The 19,270-nt window shown below is 44.0% G+C and overlaps 1 protein-coding gene across 13 annotated transcripts in view; it reads right to left on the reverse strand.

The window, feature by feature from the left end:
* Window positions 1-8,861: 8,861 nt before the first annotated feature.
* The window catches only part of MAP7D2 (MAP7 domain containing 2), a 109,412-nt gene continuing 99,003 nt past the window's right edge, over window positions 8,862-19,270 (reverse strand). For all 13 annotated transcript variants that reach the window (XM_035289682.3, XM_008989057.5, XM_008989056.5 and 10 more), the window contains 7 exons: window positions 18,567-18,813; window positions 17,360-17,464; window positions 15,713-15,769; window positions 14,568-14,646; window positions 13,859-14,045; window positions 12,298-12,573; window positions 8,862-10,132 (listed from right to left, as the gene is read on the reverse strand). In XM_035289682.3, the coding sequence (XP_035145573.1) occupies window positions 12,324-12,573; window positions 13,859-14,045; window positions 14,568-14,646; window positions 15,713-15,769; window positions 17,360-17,464; window positions 18,567-18,813 (925 nt within the window). In that variant the 3' untranslated portion in view covers window positions 8,862-10,132; window positions 12,298-12,323. The remainder of the gene's footprint in view (window positions 10,133-12,297; window positions 12,574-13,858; window positions 14,046-14,567; window positions 14,647-15,712; window positions 15,770-17,359; window positions 17,465-18,566; window positions 18,814-19,270) is intronic.

Raw genomic sequence — 19,270 nt, forward strand, 5'->3', positions numbered from 1 at the left:
CAACTAGTAACACGGGATAATCTCACTCCCTTTGGCAGGTGATGAGCTGAGGGGTAGGTGGAAGACCCAGTACTGGCCAACGAGAAGTAGAAAGCTGCTGCAGGGCGCTTCTGGGAGAGGGTTTCCTCCCTGGTTAAAGGAAGGAGCAGTGACAAGGAGCAGCCAGCCACTGACTTCTTGTCTTTGACCATGATGGTGTGCAGTTCAGATGCTGCTGCTAAAGCGATCTTCTTCAGAGCTGAGACACTCAATGAGATGCTGCCTTAGAATCCTGACACCATTGAGCTGCCTTTGGAGCTTGTTATATATTAAGTGTAATAAATGCTCTCAATATTGAAGCCGCTTTCTGCTGTATGTACTGGAACTATTCAAACAGGTATATTTCTTCTCAACAGAGAAATCATTCATTCAACGAAGATTTACTGTGTGTCCACTCTGTGGCGGGTGCTGTTCTAGGCACTGGAGATTCAATAGCAAATCTGCAAACTAGGGTCCCTGGGTCCTTTATCTTGTGACAGAGTGTGGCTCTGACAGAAAGACATACAGATCCAAGGCCACAATTGTATTATATTATATTTTAATGAATTTATTAGAGATAAGGCCTCTGTTGCCCAGGCTGGAGTACATTGGCACCATCACAGCTCACTGCAGCCTCCAACTAACTTCCTGCCTTAGCCTCCTAAGTATGGGACTACAGGCATGCATCATCATGTCTGGCTGGTTTTTAAAAAATTTTTTTAGAGAAAAGATCCCACTATGCTGCCCAGGCTGGTCTTGAACTTCGAACCTCAGGTGATCCTGCCTTGTCTTCCCAAAGTCCTGGGATTATAGGTGTGAGCCACTGTGCCAGGCAGAGGCCATGATTTTAATTCATAGGGTTTCTCAGTGACAACTGTGTTTATTCACTCACAAATATTTACTGAATATCTGTGTTGGGTGATAGGAATATGGTAGTCTCGCCGTCTTGAGGCTTAAAGTGAGGGTGCTAGACCTTAATCAAAGAATCTCACAAATCAATGTCTCATCACAAACTGTAATGATATGAAAATGTGGGCCAGGCATGGTGACACATGCCTGTAATCCTAGCACTTTGAAAGGCCGAGGCAGGTGGATCACCTGAGGTCATGAGTTTGAGACCAGTCTGGCTACCATGGTGAAACCTGTCTCTGCTAAAAATACAAAAATTAGCTGGGCGTGGTGGGGGGGCACCTATAATCCCAGCTACTCAGGAGGCTGAGGTGGGAGAATCGCTTAAACCTGTGGGGTGGAGGTTGCAGTGAGCTGAGATCGTGCCACTGCACTCCAGCCTGGGCAACAGAGCAAGACTCCATCTCAAAAAAAAAAAAAAAAGAAAGAAAAAAGAAAAAGAAAATGTGTAACAGCAGACTTGACCTTCACACCCATCATAATTGCAAATAGTGAATTTTAAAATCATCTATTGTCTCTCTTCCCCGCTTGACTATAAGCTCCAAGAGGGTGGGGGCACTATCTAGTCTTGTTCTCTGCTTCATCCCCATCCTTAGCAAAATGCTCAGCATGGAGTAGATATTCATTTGTAGTTGCTTCATAAACGAGCAGTTACGAAGTGGATTGCCTTCTGGATGAGGCAAAAAATCTTATAGCAACTGTGCTCCCAGGTGGAAGGTGCACATAATCTGCTTGTGTGAGCGATACAAAGATGGACGAAATGCCCTCAGCAGAAGATTCTCAAGGATTTTCAATGTCAGCAACAATTTCTGGTGAGGGGAGCTGATTGAGGAGATTGATTGGGAAACTTGCAAATACAGCTAGAAGGTGTGTAGACTAGCAAGAACCTCTAGGGGCTGGGTCTGTCTGATTTGTCCAGGCAGGCACTTTGGGCTGTGGTGAGCCAGGCCAAGTGCAGGCTCCAAATCCCAGCTCTGTACTTCCTGGTTGCATGTGACCTTGGACCAGCGGCTTAGCCTGAGTCTCGGGTTCCTCATGGTGAAATGAGCATGGGAACAACCAGGCTTATCTCTAAATGTTGTCTGGAAGGTTAGGAGAGATAGCATATGAAAAGCCTTAGCACAATGCCCAGCTGGCTCAGGACAGGTTCTTTGGGAAACTCAGACCAATTGGCATGCGGGGCATGTATGCAGAGTGCCTGGGGTGGGGAGGCATGAAGGAAGTAGGAGAGAGAACTTAGACTGCAATGCAGTCTCTGCAGAGCCCTCAGGTGACCCCACAGGGAGCTCTGAAGCTGGGATGGCTAACCAGGAGTTGTTCTACATTGAGGCAACGGGCTTTGTACACTCAACTGACAAGGTCATCAGATACAGGCTCCCCTAGGAAGAGGTTTAACCTTGGTGAGGCAGCCTCCTTCAAGCAAGGACAATTCTCAGAAAGTCCACTGACAAGCTTCAGGGTCTGTACCTCCAGCATCTGGAAGGAGACATCTGGAAGGACGAATACCTCAGTCCTAAAAGGGAGGTCCATCTGCGTGGCGCACCATAACATCTACTCCACTAGCACTTAATATGAACCTTTGAAGCCATTAGTATAGCTATTTTGGATTTCCCAAATTCTGCTGAGGACATAAGGACCCTCACTTGCTAAAGTATAATAACTTCCCAAAGTTTAAAAACATGATTCTGATGTGAATATACAGCGAGTGTGTGTCTAAATATACTGAACTCATTAAGGAGCAGGATGAAAAAGCAAGTCAAAGGTGGAGATGAGGACTGACTTATGCACACATGTATCTACATAACATACGTATACACGTGTATTTAGTAGGAAAAAAAGAATGCTGGAATAAGACTGCACAGTTAGAGGCGACGGTTTTTAGTGTCCTACAGGAACAAATAAACACAACCACTGGGCGTGGTGGCTCACGCCTGAAATCCCAGCACATTGGGAGGCCGAGGCGGGTGGATCACAAGGTCAGGATATCGAGACCATCCTGACAACACGGTGAAACCCTGTAAATTTTTATAAAAATATAAAAATTAGCTGGGCGTGGTGGTGTGCACCTGTAATCCCAGCTACTCGGGAGGCTGAGGCAGGAAAATCGCTTGAACCTGGTGGGTGGAGGTTGCAGTGAGCTGAGATCATGCCACTGCACTCCAGCCTGGGTGACAGAATGAGACTCTGTCTAAAAAAAAAAAGAGACTCAACCTCTAACACCAGAGGCTGAGTCCTAACCCATAGTACATGGTGAGCCACACAAAGTAACTTCTTCCGAGACCCAGCTGACCCAGAGGCTGCCCTGTAAAGACAGTTCTCTATCAGGGCTTTGAAAGGGAGCACAGTTATCTTTTTGCCTTTCACATTCTGAATAATGTCTTACCATTGTGAACATTGAACACCTTGTACCAGCCACCAGGGCTGCCACCCACAGAACGGGCCCCTGAGAATCCTTCAGAAGGCCAGGTTCACTGAACAAATGGAATTTATTCTGTCTTCCCAGCAGCCCTAGGAAGATTCGGTTTGTCCTAGAACAACCTACGGGTCCCACCGTGATGACTGAATTCAATCCAATAGGCTTTACTCACGTCTACTGTGTGTGACACAGCCCTGTCCTACTTGTTAGTTCTAGTCCTATTGTTTCAAGATGACCCTACACACACTATTAGGAAAATCTGATTAAAAGAGAAGTACAGTCAACAAATTGCTGCTAGCTCTAATTCTATAGTTACTTTCTGCAAGGTTCAATTGCTTGGAACTCTATTCCTTGCATTTCCTGAGATAGGTGAGCTCGGGAAAGCCTGCCTTCATTGTTCCGTGGAGGTCCAGAAGACCGGCAGCTTAAGACACTCCCCCGGCCCCAATCACTTGATGCCAGTTGAACGGTTAACTGCAGCAGTAGAAGCCTCGGCTGGAGGTTCTTGTTGATTTACTGCAGAGCATGGATGGAGGGGAAGGGGGTGAATCCTCCTGGTGCAACACCTGCAACTTTTCAATTCCCTCTGCCTTTTGCAAGGGGACCCTCAGGCTCTGGGCAGTAGTTGATTTCCTTCCACAGTGCCATGAGTCCCCTTTGCCATTGACCTTGGCTTTGACCCTACAGGGAAAAAAGAGGGCACTGAAACACTCCCTCCCTAGTAGTTAGCTTGAGGGATGTGTCCCAGAAACACAAGGGCAAATAGAGTCACAGTTTAAGTCACCCCATGCCAGAATCCATGGTCATTGTTAAAGCCATGTCTCCAAAAGTTCAGAATTTTCAGTGTCTTAAATAACAGCTTCACCCAATCCATGTTTCTCGTCAACCTAGGAACCCATGCTGAGCATCTGGGGGGTGAGTCTGTGTTTATGAAGTGAGTGTGGAACAACCCAAAACAGCCCACACTGACTGTGACATCAACATTGTCCTAATCCGGCCTATCGAAAGGGAGAAGATGGGGAATGACTGCTTCAAAGAAGAATGCCATCTTTGAACCTCCTGCTCCTGCTTTCAGGTACAACGGGAACTTGAACTAATGACTGATAAAGCCGAGCTCTGCTGCTTTGACTAGAATGATGACAAACCTTGAAAAAGCACTCGGGTAAAAACGTTCTAGAATTAGTAGTGATGGTTGCACAACTTTGTGACTAAAGACCACTGTATTGTATACTTAAGATAAATTTTAATATGTCAATATATTTAAGAATATATATCTCTCTATATCCTCTGTCTATCTACCTATCTATTTTGAGATGGATTCTCATCCAGCCTGGATTGCTGGAGTGCAGTGGTGCAACCTTGGTTCACTGTAACCTCCACCTGCCGGGTTCAGGCAATTCTCCTGCCTCAGCCTCCCGAGTAGCTGGGATTACAGGTGCATGCCGCCATGCCCAGCTAATTTTTGTATTTTTAGTAGAGATGGGCTTTCACCATATTGGTCAGGCTGGTCTTGAACTCCTGGCCTCAGGTGATTCACCCACCTCAGTCTCCCAAAGTGCTGGGATTACAGGCGTGAGCCACCGCGCCTGGCCTCAATATTTATTTTCAAGCACTTTCAGAACTAGGAGTTTCCATGAGGGTCCTGGCCCTTTGTTACTCCTTTTATAAGTGCCTGCTCTAGCAAGACTTTTTTTTTTGCCCTGCCTACCCCCTAGCAAGAGTTTTGCTGCTCTAGGGGCAGAAAAGCCTGGCAACTTCTCCTGGGTACTAAAGCTGGGGTCCTGGAAGTCGGGCGCAGTGGTTTGTGCCTGTAATCCCAGCACTTTGGGAGGCCAAGGTGGGAGGATCGCCCGAGCCCAGGAGTTCGAGACTAGTCTGGGCAACACAGGGAGAATGTGTCTCTAAAAAAAAAAAGTATATATATATATATATGCACACACACACACACACACACACACACATATATCTATATCTATATATATCTATATCTATCTATCTATCTATCTATATATATATATATATAGATAGATAGAGAGAGAGAGAGAGAGAGAGAGAGAGAGAGATAGCTGGGTCCCTGGAGTCACAGCCAGCTCTGCCAAGTTCCAGCTGTGTGGGTCCTTGGGGAAGTTACCATCTCATACCTACCTCAAAGCATGAAATCTTTAACAATTCAGTATACACTGTCTATCATGGTCCACTGCCGCAGAAGCCTAGAGCATGGCAAGCAGAAGCCTGCTGCTCCCCACTTCCTGAGAGCCTGGCACATCCCAGGGGTGCCTGGCAGCTCAGGATCTTTAGAGGATGCTCCCAAGCCTTGCATATTATTTTGCCCCTGACTTAACATCGATCGATGAGTGGTACCCTTACCTTGGATCCCTTTGCTGTCTTTATCATTTCCTCACTGTGACTTCTGGGCCCCTGTCCCTACCCTATCAGAGATTCTAAACTTAGTTGACGGCCAGATGCAGTGGCTCGCACCTATAATCCCAGCACTTTGGGAGGCTCAGGCAGGCAGATGATTTGAGGTCAGGTGTTTGAGACCAGCCTGGCCAATATGGTGAAACCCCGTCTCTACTAAATACAAAAATTAGCTGGGTGTGGTGGTGGGCGCCTGTAATCCGAGCTACTCGGGAGGCTGAGGCGGGAGAATCACTTGAAACTGAGAGGAGTTTGCACTGAGCCAAAAGCAAGCCACTGCACCCCAGCCTGGGGTATAGAGTAAGATACTGTCTCAAAAAAAAAACCCCCAACAATTAAAAAAACTCAGTTGACAGGATACCTGCTACCTCTCCACAGGTACAATGACCCACACCCAACCCCATCATGCCTTCGATTCTTATGGATCTTGGGTATGTCTGATCTCTATAGCTATTCCAAATTCTATTTCTCTGTCAGAATACCATCTCAGTTATGGAAGTTTTATCATATATTTTACTATTTGTTGGGGGAAATGCTTTTTTAAAAATTCCTAGGTTTCTTGGCTTTGTGTTCACTTTTTTTTTTTTTGAGATGGAGTCTACTCAGTTGCCCAGGTTGGAGTGCAATGGTGCATTCTCAGCTTACTGCAACCTCCGCCTCTCAGATTCAGGAGATTCTCCAGCCTCAGCCTCCTGAGTAGCTGGGATTACAGGCATGTGCCACCAGGCCCAGCTAATTTTTAAATATTTTTAGTAGAGATGGGGTTTCACCATGTTGGCCAGGCTGGTGTCAAACTCCTGACCTCAGGTGATCTGCCCGCCTCAGCCTTGGAAAGTGCTGGGATTACAGGTGTGAGCCACCGCACCCGCTGTGTTTAGTTTCTTAAATGAACTGTGCAATTATATTTTCAAGTTGCCAAAATGAAATCTCATTGACTGGAACCAATGTGAGTGCTACCTAGAATGAGCCTTCTTCACATGCACAGGATGTCCCATTCAGGGGCATGGCATGTCTTTCTATTCACTAATTCTAACATTCTTCTAATTTTAGCTAGTTTTTATTTCTATAAATTTTACGGTTTTTGTTGGAATCTATTTCCTGTTTATTGCTGATATGCAAGAAAAAGACTTGTCTGGCCAGGCATAGTGGTGCACATCTGTAATCTCAGCATGTCGGGAGGCCAAGGTGGGAGGATCGCTTGAGCCCAGTTCAAGACCATCCTGGGCAATACAGTGAGACCTCGTCTCTGCATAAAAATTTAAAAGAAGGTAGCTGGGCATGGTGAGGCACACCTGTATTCCTAGCTACTCAGGAGGCCGGTACAGGAGAATCACTTGAGCCCGGGAGTTCGAGGCTGCAGTGAACTATAATCATGCCACTACACTCCAGCCTGGCCCTGTGCTCCCGCAAAGAAAACTATTAATTCTTCTTTGATAGTTGGCTTGCTTGTGAAATCATTCTAAGTTTTTCATGGGTTTCCAGAAAAAAGAGCATTTGTGAGGCTTCCCATTTCTAAGAGCTCTTAATTTTCTTACATAATTGTGCTTTTTAAAAAGAGACGATGTCTTTTGTCCAGGCTGGAGTGCAGTGCTGTGATCATAGCTCACTACAGTCTTGCGCTCCTGGGCTCAAGTGATCCTCCTGCCTTACACTTTCAAGTAGCTAGGATTACAGGTGTGTGCCACCATGGTCAGCTACGGTTTTGAAATTTTTTATAGAGAACGGAGGTCTTGCTTTGTTGCCCGGGCTGGCTCGAACCGCTGGCCTCAAGCGATCCTCCTGCTTTGGCTTCCCAAAGTGCTTGCATTACAGGTGTAAGCCACTGTACCCAGCCCATAACTGTGCTTTCTTAACAATGCTGAGGAATGGGTATGGAGGTCACCCTGTGTTGTGCCCCAATGTAATGGATATACCTCTTGAAATGAATGAGTCCTTTACATGTGCTTTCTAAATTAACAAAAGCATCTAACAGGAATCCTGTACCTACTAAAAAAAATTTGCAATGTTCACAAACAAGAAATTGTTCTTAGGAATGACTGGCCACCAATGTAGGCCCTATGGCCAGAGCTCATGATGCTATAAGCTGCTTCTAATACCCCTTCCAGAGGCCTGCATATGGAAATAGTGTCTGCTCCTGTGCCCTGACCAGAGGCTTTGTCAGCAGAACTAGAGAAGGCAGTAATGACTGGGCCCTCAGCTTCAGAGATGGCAGCCCAGAAGTTACCACAAGGGTCTCTAATTCCAGTCCTGCCCACCTGATTTCTGGTCTGGCCTGGTACCATCTCCCAGGCAGTGGACAAGCCTGTGAGTTAGATACAAAAAAACTGGTCTGGGTTTCAGCTTACCTCAACATAAGCATCAATACTCCCATTATAATATTATTTAAATGCCAAATTGCTATGTGCAATGTTCTCATAGATTATGGTAAGGCTAACTGTTTCTTAGCTAGAAAGCCCTTGCACCAGTGGTATGAAAGTACAGGAACTTGGCTGAGTGTAGTGGCTCATGCCTATAATTCCAGAACTTTGGGAGGCTGAGGCAGGAGGATCAATCACTTGAGACTAGGAGGCCAGCTTCAGCAACATGGTGAGACCTTGTCTCTACCAAAAAAAAAAAAAAAAAGAACAGCAACTTTTTGCTATACCTAGAAGTCCATTGTATTCTAGGGATAATCCATCACTTAATAAGCTTTATGCAGTTGACTCCACTTGGCACTGGCAACAAAGGAATTTTGAATGAGTATGACAGGGAAAGGATATCCATACAGGAGATTTTGGTTTTCTTCCACATGGGTTTTTAAAAACCTGGTTTGGTTTCAGCACAATGAGCTTACAGAAAAAATAAAACGCTAGCAAGTCATCAGACTCTTCAATGAAAATGTATTTCACATTAAACACAATGTATATATCATGCAAATGAGGCATCACTACGGTCACAATGGTGTTGTGAGGTACAACAAATCACAAGACAACAGACGTTTAGCAAAATAAGGTTTTAGGAAAAATGAGAGGCATTTTTTGAAAGCCAGACCATGCTATGGTTTCTGTGTGCTTGTCAGGAAGGGACTTCACCAGTATTCGCCAAGATGGACAACACCGCATTATGTGGAGGCATGTATTTTATTGAGTATAGACATACACGCAGACGCACAGTTTCCTTAACTAATACATTCTTAAATGTAGCTGGCTATACAAGCACATGAACAAGATTACTACTGAGACTTCTTTTTATCTCCTGGTTGCAAACCTCTCTCAGAATTATGAATCTTTCTAAACCCTTAATTATACCAGTCAAAACAAAAAGTTTCAGAGAAGAAGAGGTCATTTTAATCTGAAAGCCACATTTCACCACAAGAAACAAAATTAAGAAAACATGCCATTATATGGCATAAAATGTGATGAGTATACATTTTAGTGTCATTTTTCGCATTCGGGTGTTTTCTTAAGGTTGAAAGTGACATACTGGGTTCAGTATGGGCCCCCTATTGTTTCAGAACGCTATGATTTTCATTTGTGCCTAGTTTTATTAAAGCTGGGCAAATACAGGAGCAAATAAACAAAGAAAACTTCCAAGATCCAATAGAAAAAAAAATAGCAACAACATGAAAACCAACCACCTGCACACAAGACAGAAGTCATTAGGAAAGCCACGCTGTGGTCTGGAGTGACTACCGTGTGAAGATTTTAAGGTGTGACATGAAAGAGTCCTTGCTAGATTCAGTTGCCACGTATACACAAATATGCATAAGAGAACAGAAATCATTACTGACTGTTTTGACTTTCTTCCTCAGCCAAACTTACTACTTTAACCCCAAAAGAATAATGTGGGGCAATGCATTTTTGTAGGTGGCAAAGCTGAACAATAATTTTTTAAAGGCTTCTTGATACTGCCTTCCAATATAGAAACTCTGGAGATGGAGGACCTCCTGAATTTCTTCTCTGTCTCAAAAACGACAGGGAGATATATACGGCGCAAGCCGAGTATATGTTTAACTAGAGCTTGGGTAAATGTCTAGAATATTTTACAGGAAAAGACATCTAAATGTTTATGTGCTCCGACTTTGGGAAGAAGAATGGTTATAAAGCGAACTGCTGAGCCAGTCACTCAGGTTATTCAGAGGGTCACTATGATAATAGAGAGGTACAGGAAGTGCTTTATCAGCAGCTGAAGCTCAAAAACAGAACTGTAAAAGGAAACTTTGCTAAAGCCCAACAAGGTGAAAGTCTCAAGGTTTCTAACAAGAATGGCCAGTGTTAGACATACTACTTAGGAATACAATCACATTCCGAGCTAATAATTTGGGATCCAGCGGTAAGGGTGTCAGAAGCTTCTTCAGATGGCTGGCAGCGGCTTTACTGGTTCTCCAAACACCTGTGTCAATTCAGAAACAAAACCAGATGAGATCAAAGGGAAACCAAGCATTCTGCAGTCTGCAGCACCTATCCTCTCACCAAAATGATCACAACACACTGTGGGACTTTCTACCTTCTTGGTAATTATATTTTCCTCCTTGGCTTATATAGTATTTCTCAACAGAAGTGATACAGTATTTTGCATAGTATTATTCTCTTAGGTGGGTCAAATTTTCCTTGTGCGGAACTTTCCTAAAACCTGCAGATGTGCCGGGCATGGTGGCTCACACCTGTAATCCCAGCACTTTCGGAGGCTGAGGTGGGCAGACCACCTGAGGTCAGGAGTTCGAGACCAGCCTGACCAATATGGTGAAACCCCATCTTAAAGAAAAAAAAAAACAACAAAACCTGCAGATGTTTAATGTCGCAAGCTTCGTCTTCCAAATGCCCCCAGCCACTCTGGCAACAAAACCCAACACATGCCCAAACGTCCCCTGGTGGGGGTGGTAGCACTTTTGGTAGAGAAGAATTTGAGAATTAGACCAAATATAATTAAAAATATATAAGCAGTGTGAATAAAATGATTTGGTAAAGATTTTTCTTTTTGGATAGGGGTTTTGCATTTCTTTTAGCGATGTAAGAAATAAATTTGAGGACCTGTGAATACTCTCATAAAGTTTGTGGATTCTCTGTTCATTACTGGATAGTGAGGAAAGTGAACTGAAGGGAAGCGAATTTTAAAGTCAAAGTATGTTAAAAACACAAGAAACCTCTTAATAAATATTAAGCCACGTAACTGTCAGAGAAATAGAATACTCAGGTGAACTAGTGTTTTAAGTGTCCAAGAAGGCAGCTGCTTTTCCAAACCAGTGACACAGCTTACTCTAAAAGTGACCCACCACACACCAAGAACCAAGAGAAATGGGCTGTCGAACTTATGGTAGAAACAAGCACACAAAAAGTACAGTGACCTCAGCTCTGCAGCCTTGCCAACTTGCTTCCTCATTTGAAAAATAAAAACGTTGAAGTAAGTTCTTTTGGCCACTGAATTTGTTATGGGAGTGGAGTATAAAAAATAAAGTGACTGAGAGAATGCTGAGAATATAAAAACGTTTTTAAGAATCTAAAATGGATGCCAGGCATGGTGGCTCATGGCTGTAATCTCAGTGCTTGGGAGGCCAAGGAGAGAGGATCGCTTGAGGCCAGGGGTTTAAGACCAGCTGGGCAACACAGCAAGACCCAACCTCTACAAAACCTAAAAAATAATTAGCCGGGCCTGGTGGCATGTGCCTGTAATCCAACTACTCAGGAAGCTGAGGCAAGGGGATCTCCTGAGCCCAGGAGTTTGAAGTTTCGGTGAGCTGGGATTACACTACTGCACACCAGCCTGGGCAACAGAGTGAGACCCCTTCTCCTGAAAACAAAAACAGAATCTAAAGAGGGAGGAGCAACTGGGATTATTAAATTATTAAAGGATTTGGTGACAGACTAATTATCTTTTCCTCACTCAAAAACAAGCCCCAAACTGAAGTAAATCAAATATGAGGTATATATTATTAAGTATACCTTACTACAGAGTGTATATACCTCATAGATATTCTTACTCAAATGAGAATAGCTTCTGGAAGCAATTTGGCAAGGAAAAAGGTCAAAGGGAGGGGAAAAACCTTCAAGACACAAATTGTAGTTCTCTTTCCCTCAGGTATGATCCAGGAACAGATGTCTGCTTTGGAAGAATCCAGAATGGGTCAAGAGAATAGCAAATCATGCGGCTCAATGTATATGACTGATTCTAGATAGAATGTGGGACGTCACTGAGCAAAACCAGAAGTGGGGAAATTCCTCTGACTAATATCACCTTGCGACACTACTAGAGTTTTCTTTCCTTGCCCCTAAAAAGGCTTCTCAGGGTGGATTGGTAGTAAAACCTTTAGCTGGTGCTTTTCAACCTTCCCATCCACACACCCCAAACAGCAGGGTTAGGACAGGGCAGCTCAGTGCTGAAGGCTCGCAAATGAATTACCTGAAATTTGTCTCAGTTCTTGCTGTAGTATACCATAATATATTCATGTTTGCATTTTTCAAATAAAAGTTGACCATCCAAGAGGCTGAGTGATGTACATTCTATCTTCACAAACTACAGTTAAAGGGTTATAAAGTTAGAATATGATCAAAAGACTGTACCTTTCATTAAATGGATGCTGTATTTGTCAACAGAAGGTGTTGAGAGGAGTTTCTTGGCCAGGACTGTTAAATCCTTCTATAAGGTTTTTATTACAGTCGTCCAGGCTGAGATTTTCACTGGATCTCTTGGGGAATGTGGGGGGACCAGTGAAATCTAAGAGATCTTGAAGTGCTCGGGCATTACCAGTTCCATTTTGGTCGAGAGACACCCCAGGAATCATTTCACTCACTGGTGAAAATTCTGGGATAGAGATAAGCTCTTCTTTTGAAACAGGACTAGAAGAGATGAATGTGAGAGAGAGAGAGAGAGAGAGAGAGAGAGAGAGAGAGAGAGAGAGAGAGAGAACAACATATTAATTCTATTTGTAATATTTTTTTATACTACTCTTTCAGAAAAGGATTTAGAGTTAAGAGTTTTTGTGTAATACACGAATTGGGTTCAAATCTGAGAAGGACAGATGGTGGACATAAGGCCCCATGTATGAGAACAGGGAAGCAGACTGAGCAGGGCTGTGATGGCCAAGCTCACATTGCCCAAAGGGTGAAAGGATAAAAACCCACAGACACCAGCATTCTATTACAAGGAAGCAAGGCACTTACCGAACTTTCGAAATGGGACATTCAGACAGAAAGCCAATGCCAAAAGTTCAAGGCAAGCTGAAGAAAAGCTCTAATTAACACTGGGGGTCCCAGTGCTGCCATTCTAATAGTACCACCTTGGACAAATTACTTTTCCTCCCTGCAGTCTCAGTTTCTTCGCCTGTAAAATGGGAACAATCGATTCTCCCTGCCAGGGCCCCTGTGAGCGTGAATCAGATTGTGCTGAGAAGAGTTCATGTAGAATTGTCTGAAGTGCTCAGTGAAGGTTGGGGGGGGCATCATGAAAGGATCCCGCCACAGCCCACCTCATCACTGGCAGCGCCAATCTCACCCTCTGCTTCCTCTCTAAAGCAAAGCTTCCAATCCACTCTGACTTATCCAGCTCCATCCAGCCAAGCCTGGTTTCCTTTTTCTCTCTTTCTTCCTCTCCCTAGAGATGGAAGGAGGAGTTTCATAATTGTGCCAGCTCTAAGTTCAGCAAAGAAGTAAATCCAGGCTTTGAAGAGTGGTAGGCTGAGGGTCTGCCACCAGGAATTTCTTAACAGCTAGAGTAAGGCTGCTGTCAGGTTCTTTTTCTTGTGAGATCTTAGAGAAGAATCTAGAAAAACCAGAACTGTAGAAGCTCAGAGCAACTGTCTCTGGTGGAAATTCATCCTCCAGAGCTCCCATGGGATCAGCTGAGATGGCATCCTTGCTTAGTGACTTCCTTCCTTCCCCTTTCTCCCGAAAAACTCCCAAGAGTTTTCCTCTACACATCATATGCCCTAGAAACTCTCTTCCAGGCTCTGCTTCTAGGGAACCTGACGCAAGACACTAGTATGTTATAGCAGTGACAGCTTTCCTGTAATGTCAATCAAATCTGCTTTAGGTGATTTGGTTGTAAAAGATTAAGAAACCAACTAAAAGAAAGGGTAGTGTTTGGAGACGCGACGAGGCTTAAAGGCAAAAGAAATGAGTATACCTCACATCCATAGACTGAACTTCTTCAGTTGAATCATCCAGACTGTTTGATTTCCCATCAAGGGCATCTAGATGAACAAGTGCCACAGCTGGCTTAAGCCCATTAGAGAAAATGTCTTGGGGATAAGTTTCTGGGGCAGCGTGACCCACACCATTAACTTTCTGGCAGGTGTTCAATCCATTGATTTCTGATCGAGAACACAAAGTCCTTGTGTTAATCATAAAATGTCTAAATAAAGTAACAGGGAAATATAGATCAAAGCAGCTAATTTAATGCTCTGGTTCACTAATAGTGCATCTTTTTTGGAAAGAGCCACAAATAACCCCATGTAATCACCTTTACACAGGGGAAGAGAAGACAAATCACATTATTAGTGTCTGTGCAGAACCTCTGGAGAAGAGCAGAGACAGCAGAATCAGGTCCTAATAGTAATAAAACCTGACCAGCAGTTAAGCTCCCTGGAAAGCACCGTGAGCCAGCAGCCAGAGTGTCTCCTATGCTGAGATTATTGGAATAACCAAGGAATGCAGTTGGTTCCCAAGTGAGCTGACAGTTCCTGTGCTGGAGAGACATTCCCAGGAAAGGGAACCTGCACAGGCCCCTGCCAGCAGTCACCCTCTTGGGTTCCATGGGTCTGTTTCTCCTGCAGGAAGTCTTACGAGCCCTTGCTACTAAAAGGAAGAACCCAAGAAACAGACCTCACACTCACCCATTTTGCTGGGGACAACTGGTTTTTTCTTATTTTCCACACACACAGCAGGCTGAACCCCCACTTTGGGGTCTTCTTTCTGAAAATAAATGGAAGGTGAATGAAATGAGGGAAGGCTGACATCACACAGAAACACAAGTGCTTTTTAGAAGCTTCCGGGCTGGGTGCGGTGGCTCACGCCTATAATCCCTTGGGAGGCCAAGGCAGGTGGATCACGAGGTCAAGAGATCGAGACCATCCTGGTCAACAAGGTGAAACATCGGCTCTACTAAAAATACAAAAATTAGCTGGGCATGGTGGCACGCGCCTGTAGTCCCAGCTACTCAGGAGGCTGAGGCAGGAGAATTGCCTGAACCCAGGAGGCAGAGGTTGTGGTGAGCCGAGATCGTGTCATCGCACTCCAGCCTGGGTAACAAGAGCGAAACTCTGTCTCAAAAAAATAAATAAATAAAATAAAAGCATCCGATGATATTTTGAGCCTGGCTAGACCATCTATCTGTTCTGTGGTAATTCTTTAAATCTTCAGCTGTGTTTCCCTTATTCTTATGTATTTTTACATCAGCATTCTCTTTTTTTATTCATGGACTACTATGCCTCTCCCTTCATCCCACCCCCCCCACCAGCCATTACTCTAAGGAAACCTTTTACCCATCCCATCTCCAAAACCCCACCTTTTTTTTTTTTTTTTTTTTGAGATGTAATCTGGCTCTGTCGCCAGGCTGGAGTGCAGGGGCAACATCTTGACTCACTGCAACCTCCAACTCCTGGGTTCAAGCAATTCTCCTGCCTCAGCCTCTCAAGTAGCTGGGACTACAGGCACACACCACCACACCCAGCTCATTTTTGTATTTTTAATAGCGATGGAGTTTTACCATGTTGGCCAGGATGGTCTCAATCTCTTGACCTCATGATCTGCCCGGCTTGGCCTCCCAAAGTGCTGAGATTACAGGTGTGAGCCACTGCGCCTGGCTCTGACACACCTCTTTCTTTTCAAGTACCTACCCTCACTTAACCTAGCCAGGAACAAAGCAGGAAGAGTCCATTTTTTTCTGGCTAATCCTCTCCAAGACCTACGATTTCACTGAGTGTATTCTGTCTTTTCTCCTTAGTACATAAACTATTAAAATGGTCATTTGAATTCCTACCTTCACTTCTGGAGACACATCACTTTTCCTTGTTCTCTTCATGATTTCATCTATTCTCTAAAAACAAAAAACAAAAAAACCAAGTAAGAGGACTATAAGACTAAAAACATAAAAGTAGCTTGGTCTACATGCAATTTCACATTTCTCAGAAAACCTGTAAAAGACAAATGTCAGAAGAGGATAACAAGTATAGAAAGGTTTTCCACTGGTTTTGGAGATGTACACCTCTGGCCCCATGGACAAGGTTAAATGCTTGAAAAGTTAACTCATACGTATCTAGAATCAATATTCAATTTACATCCCACATTTCTCCTTCTTCTCCTTAGGTTCCCTAAAAATCAACAAATTACCACTTGCCATTAAAGAGGACTATCCTACAGAAAGTGAGGCTAAGGTGCATCTCAGGAGAGAAGGCCACAGGCTGGTCTTCCAGGTCCCAGCCTGGTCTCCCGGGTCCCAGGCCTACAGCAATACAAAGCCCAGGTTGGGCCTAGGACATCATGAGAATACACCTTTATAATCAGCCTCCTTAAACCCAACTTTATCCATAAGCATACTAAGTGTAAATGGACTACACACTCCAATTAAAAGACAAAGACTGTCAAACAGAATTAAAATAACAAATCCTGACTATATGCTCTTTACTTATAAAAACACACAGAAGTTTTAAGTAGAAGGGTGAAAAAGATTTGACATACAGACACTAATCATAAAAAGGCTGTCAGACCAAGCGCAGTGGCTCATTTCTATAATCCCAGCACTTTGGAAGGTCAAGGCAGGAGGATCCATTGAGTTCAGGAGTTCGAGAACAGCCTGGCCAACATGGTGAAACCCCATCTCTACTAAAAATACAAAAATTAGCTGAGTGTGGTGGTACACTCCTGTAATCTCAGCTACTTGGGAGTCTGAGGCAGGAGAATTGCTTGAACCAGGAAGGTGGAGGTTGGGGTGAGCCGAGATTATGCCACCAAACTCCAGCCTTGGCAACAAAGTGAGACTCTGTCTCAAAAAAATAAAGGGCTGTCAAAGTAGAGACAAGAAACATCACTAGAGACAAAGAAAGGCATATCACGATAAATATATATATCATAAAACCTGACATAACTGAAAGGAAAAAATGGGCAAATCCATAATCACAGATGGAGTTGTGTTTTTTTTTCTTTTATTTGAGACAGGGTCTCACTCCTGTTGCCCAGGCTGGAGTGTAGTGGCATGATCTTGGCTCACCGCAGGCTTGACTTCCCAAGTTCAGGTGATCCTCCCACCTCAGCCTCCTAAGTAGCTGGGACTATAGGCACATGCCATCACACCTGCCTATTTTTTGTATTTTTAGTAGAGACAAGATTTCACTGTATTACTCAGGCTGGTCTTGAACTTCTGGGCTCAAGTGATCCTCCCACCTCTGCCTCTCTAAGTGCTGGGATTACAGGTATGAGCCACCGTGCCTGGGCACAGATGGAGTTTTTAACAATCTTTCTCAATAACTGATAGAATGAGATGGCAGAAAACTAATAAAGACATAGAAGATTTGAACAGTAGTATCAATGAACTTGACCTAACTGAGAATTCTATCCAATCACCACAGAACAGAACTGGATTCACTTCCTGGTCACTTACCCTAAGTCTTTCTGATCCCTCAGCCCTTACCTTCTTTCTCTCCAGTCGCTCCTGCTCAATCTGCAGCATAATCTGTTCTCTTTCTAGACGCATCTGTTTAGCTACTTCCCGGGCCTTTGCTTCTGCTGTTTCTTTCTAATAGAAACGGGTAAATCAAGGCAAAGCTTTATTAAGCTAAGAAAACAGTGTGGCAATTCTCTGGCTTTGGACATGTTCCTTCATCTCATCATCTGCCCTAAAGTGGATGTTGCTCCAGTATTCAATGTGGATTTATACAAACCACTGTATGTCACACAGCAAACATGGTTGGACCTCATTCATATACCCCTAGCTCATCATGCAATTCACCTGCAGACATTTCTCGTACATGGAGAAGGCCTTTCTGTGTCTGCGGGCAGGCTTGGGCCATGAAGTGTGCACATGGCCAGATCAGAGAGTTAATTCCCCAAGGAGTGACCTTCTCCAATAAGGGAGAGGATGTGGTCAATCAGTAGTTCAGTTTCCTCATCTCGCAGCTGGACAATTCTAAAGCATGATCCACTGTCTCTCAGAGGTTCCCAATGGGACTGTGTTCCAATCACTCACAGTTAACAAATGCATCGGCTGGGCGCAGTGGCTCACGCCTATAATCCCAGCACTTTGGGAGGCCGAGGCGGGTGGATCACAAGGTCAAGAGATTAAGACCATCCTGGTCAACATGGTGAAACCCCGTCTCTACTAAAAATACAAAAATTAGCTGGGCATGGTGGCACGCGCCTGTAGTCCCAGCTACTCAGGAGACTGAGGCAGGAGAACTGCTTGAACCCAGGAGGTGGAGGTTTAGGGGAGCCGAGATTGCGCCATTGCCCTCCAGCCTGGGTAACAAGAGCGAAACTCCATCTTAAAAAACAAAAAAAACAAAAAAGACAAATGCATCAATGGACTTAAATTGGCTTTTCTCCTATTCCTCTACCAGCTTCCTGGGATTCCCTTGCAAAAAAACAAAAACAAAAAAAAAAAAAAACTGCTGGCACTAAAATTCTTATCCTAGGGTTTGCCTTTGGGGAAACCCAAACTGACAGATGGCAAACATGACCAACTTCACTGCGACTGCCCTAACTTACAGTTAATAACCAGTCCAGACAGTTTAAGAAAAAACTTCAAGTAACGATTATGAGTCACTGAAATTTAACTAAGTATACCTACTATCAAGGCCCTTAAAAAATAAGGAAAGTCCATCTGAGGACTTGTACAGTACCTGCTTTTCAATCATGGCTTTCTCTTGCTTTTCTTGTTCTTGCTTTTCCTTTTCTTGCTTTTCTTTCAACAACAGCTCCTCCTCAGCCTTCTGCTTGGCCTCCTCGCCTGCCTTTCTTTTCTCTTCCTCTTCCTGTTTCTTCTTTTCCTCTTCCTGCTGCTTCCTTTCTTCTTCCTGCTTTCGGGCTTCCTCTTCTAGGCGAAGCCTTTCCTTCTCTGCCTTTCTTTTCAATTCCTCTCTCTCTAGCCTTTTGAGAATACAACTGTTGTTAGACGAAGAAGACATGCTCGCAAAGCAAACTGCCAGAGAACTGCATGCTGCAGCTGAGAATAATGCTCCACACACCTCCCAACGAGCATTCATTTAATAACATGATTCATCCTTCCTGGAAATCCACTCCAGTCCATACATTCACCAAAAAATAACGACAGGCCTGACTTTAAATTCTGTAATGCAACAATGAATGATGTGTCGACGTGTGACGCATGCTGTATTGGAAACAGATGCTTCTCCGTGAACAAACAAATGATTACAAGGAGAGACAAAGCCAAGCCATCATTATTGAATGGCAATTCTTTAAAAAAACCCAAGCAGAATAAATATTTAAAACCAAAGAAAGCTAGGAAAAACAGAAGTGTCTCAATGGCCACAAATGTGCCAGTCAGCAATTCAAGAGGAGTGACTACGAACTCCAAAAGTTTGGT

Source organism: Callithrix jacchus, chromosome X (genome assembly GCF_049354715.1).
Source record: "Callithrix jacchus isolate 240 chromosome X, calJac240_pri, whole genome shotgun sequence".
Classification (NCBI taxonomy): Eukaryota; Metazoa; Chordata; class Mammalia; order Primates; family Cebidae; genus Callithrix; species Callithrix jacchus.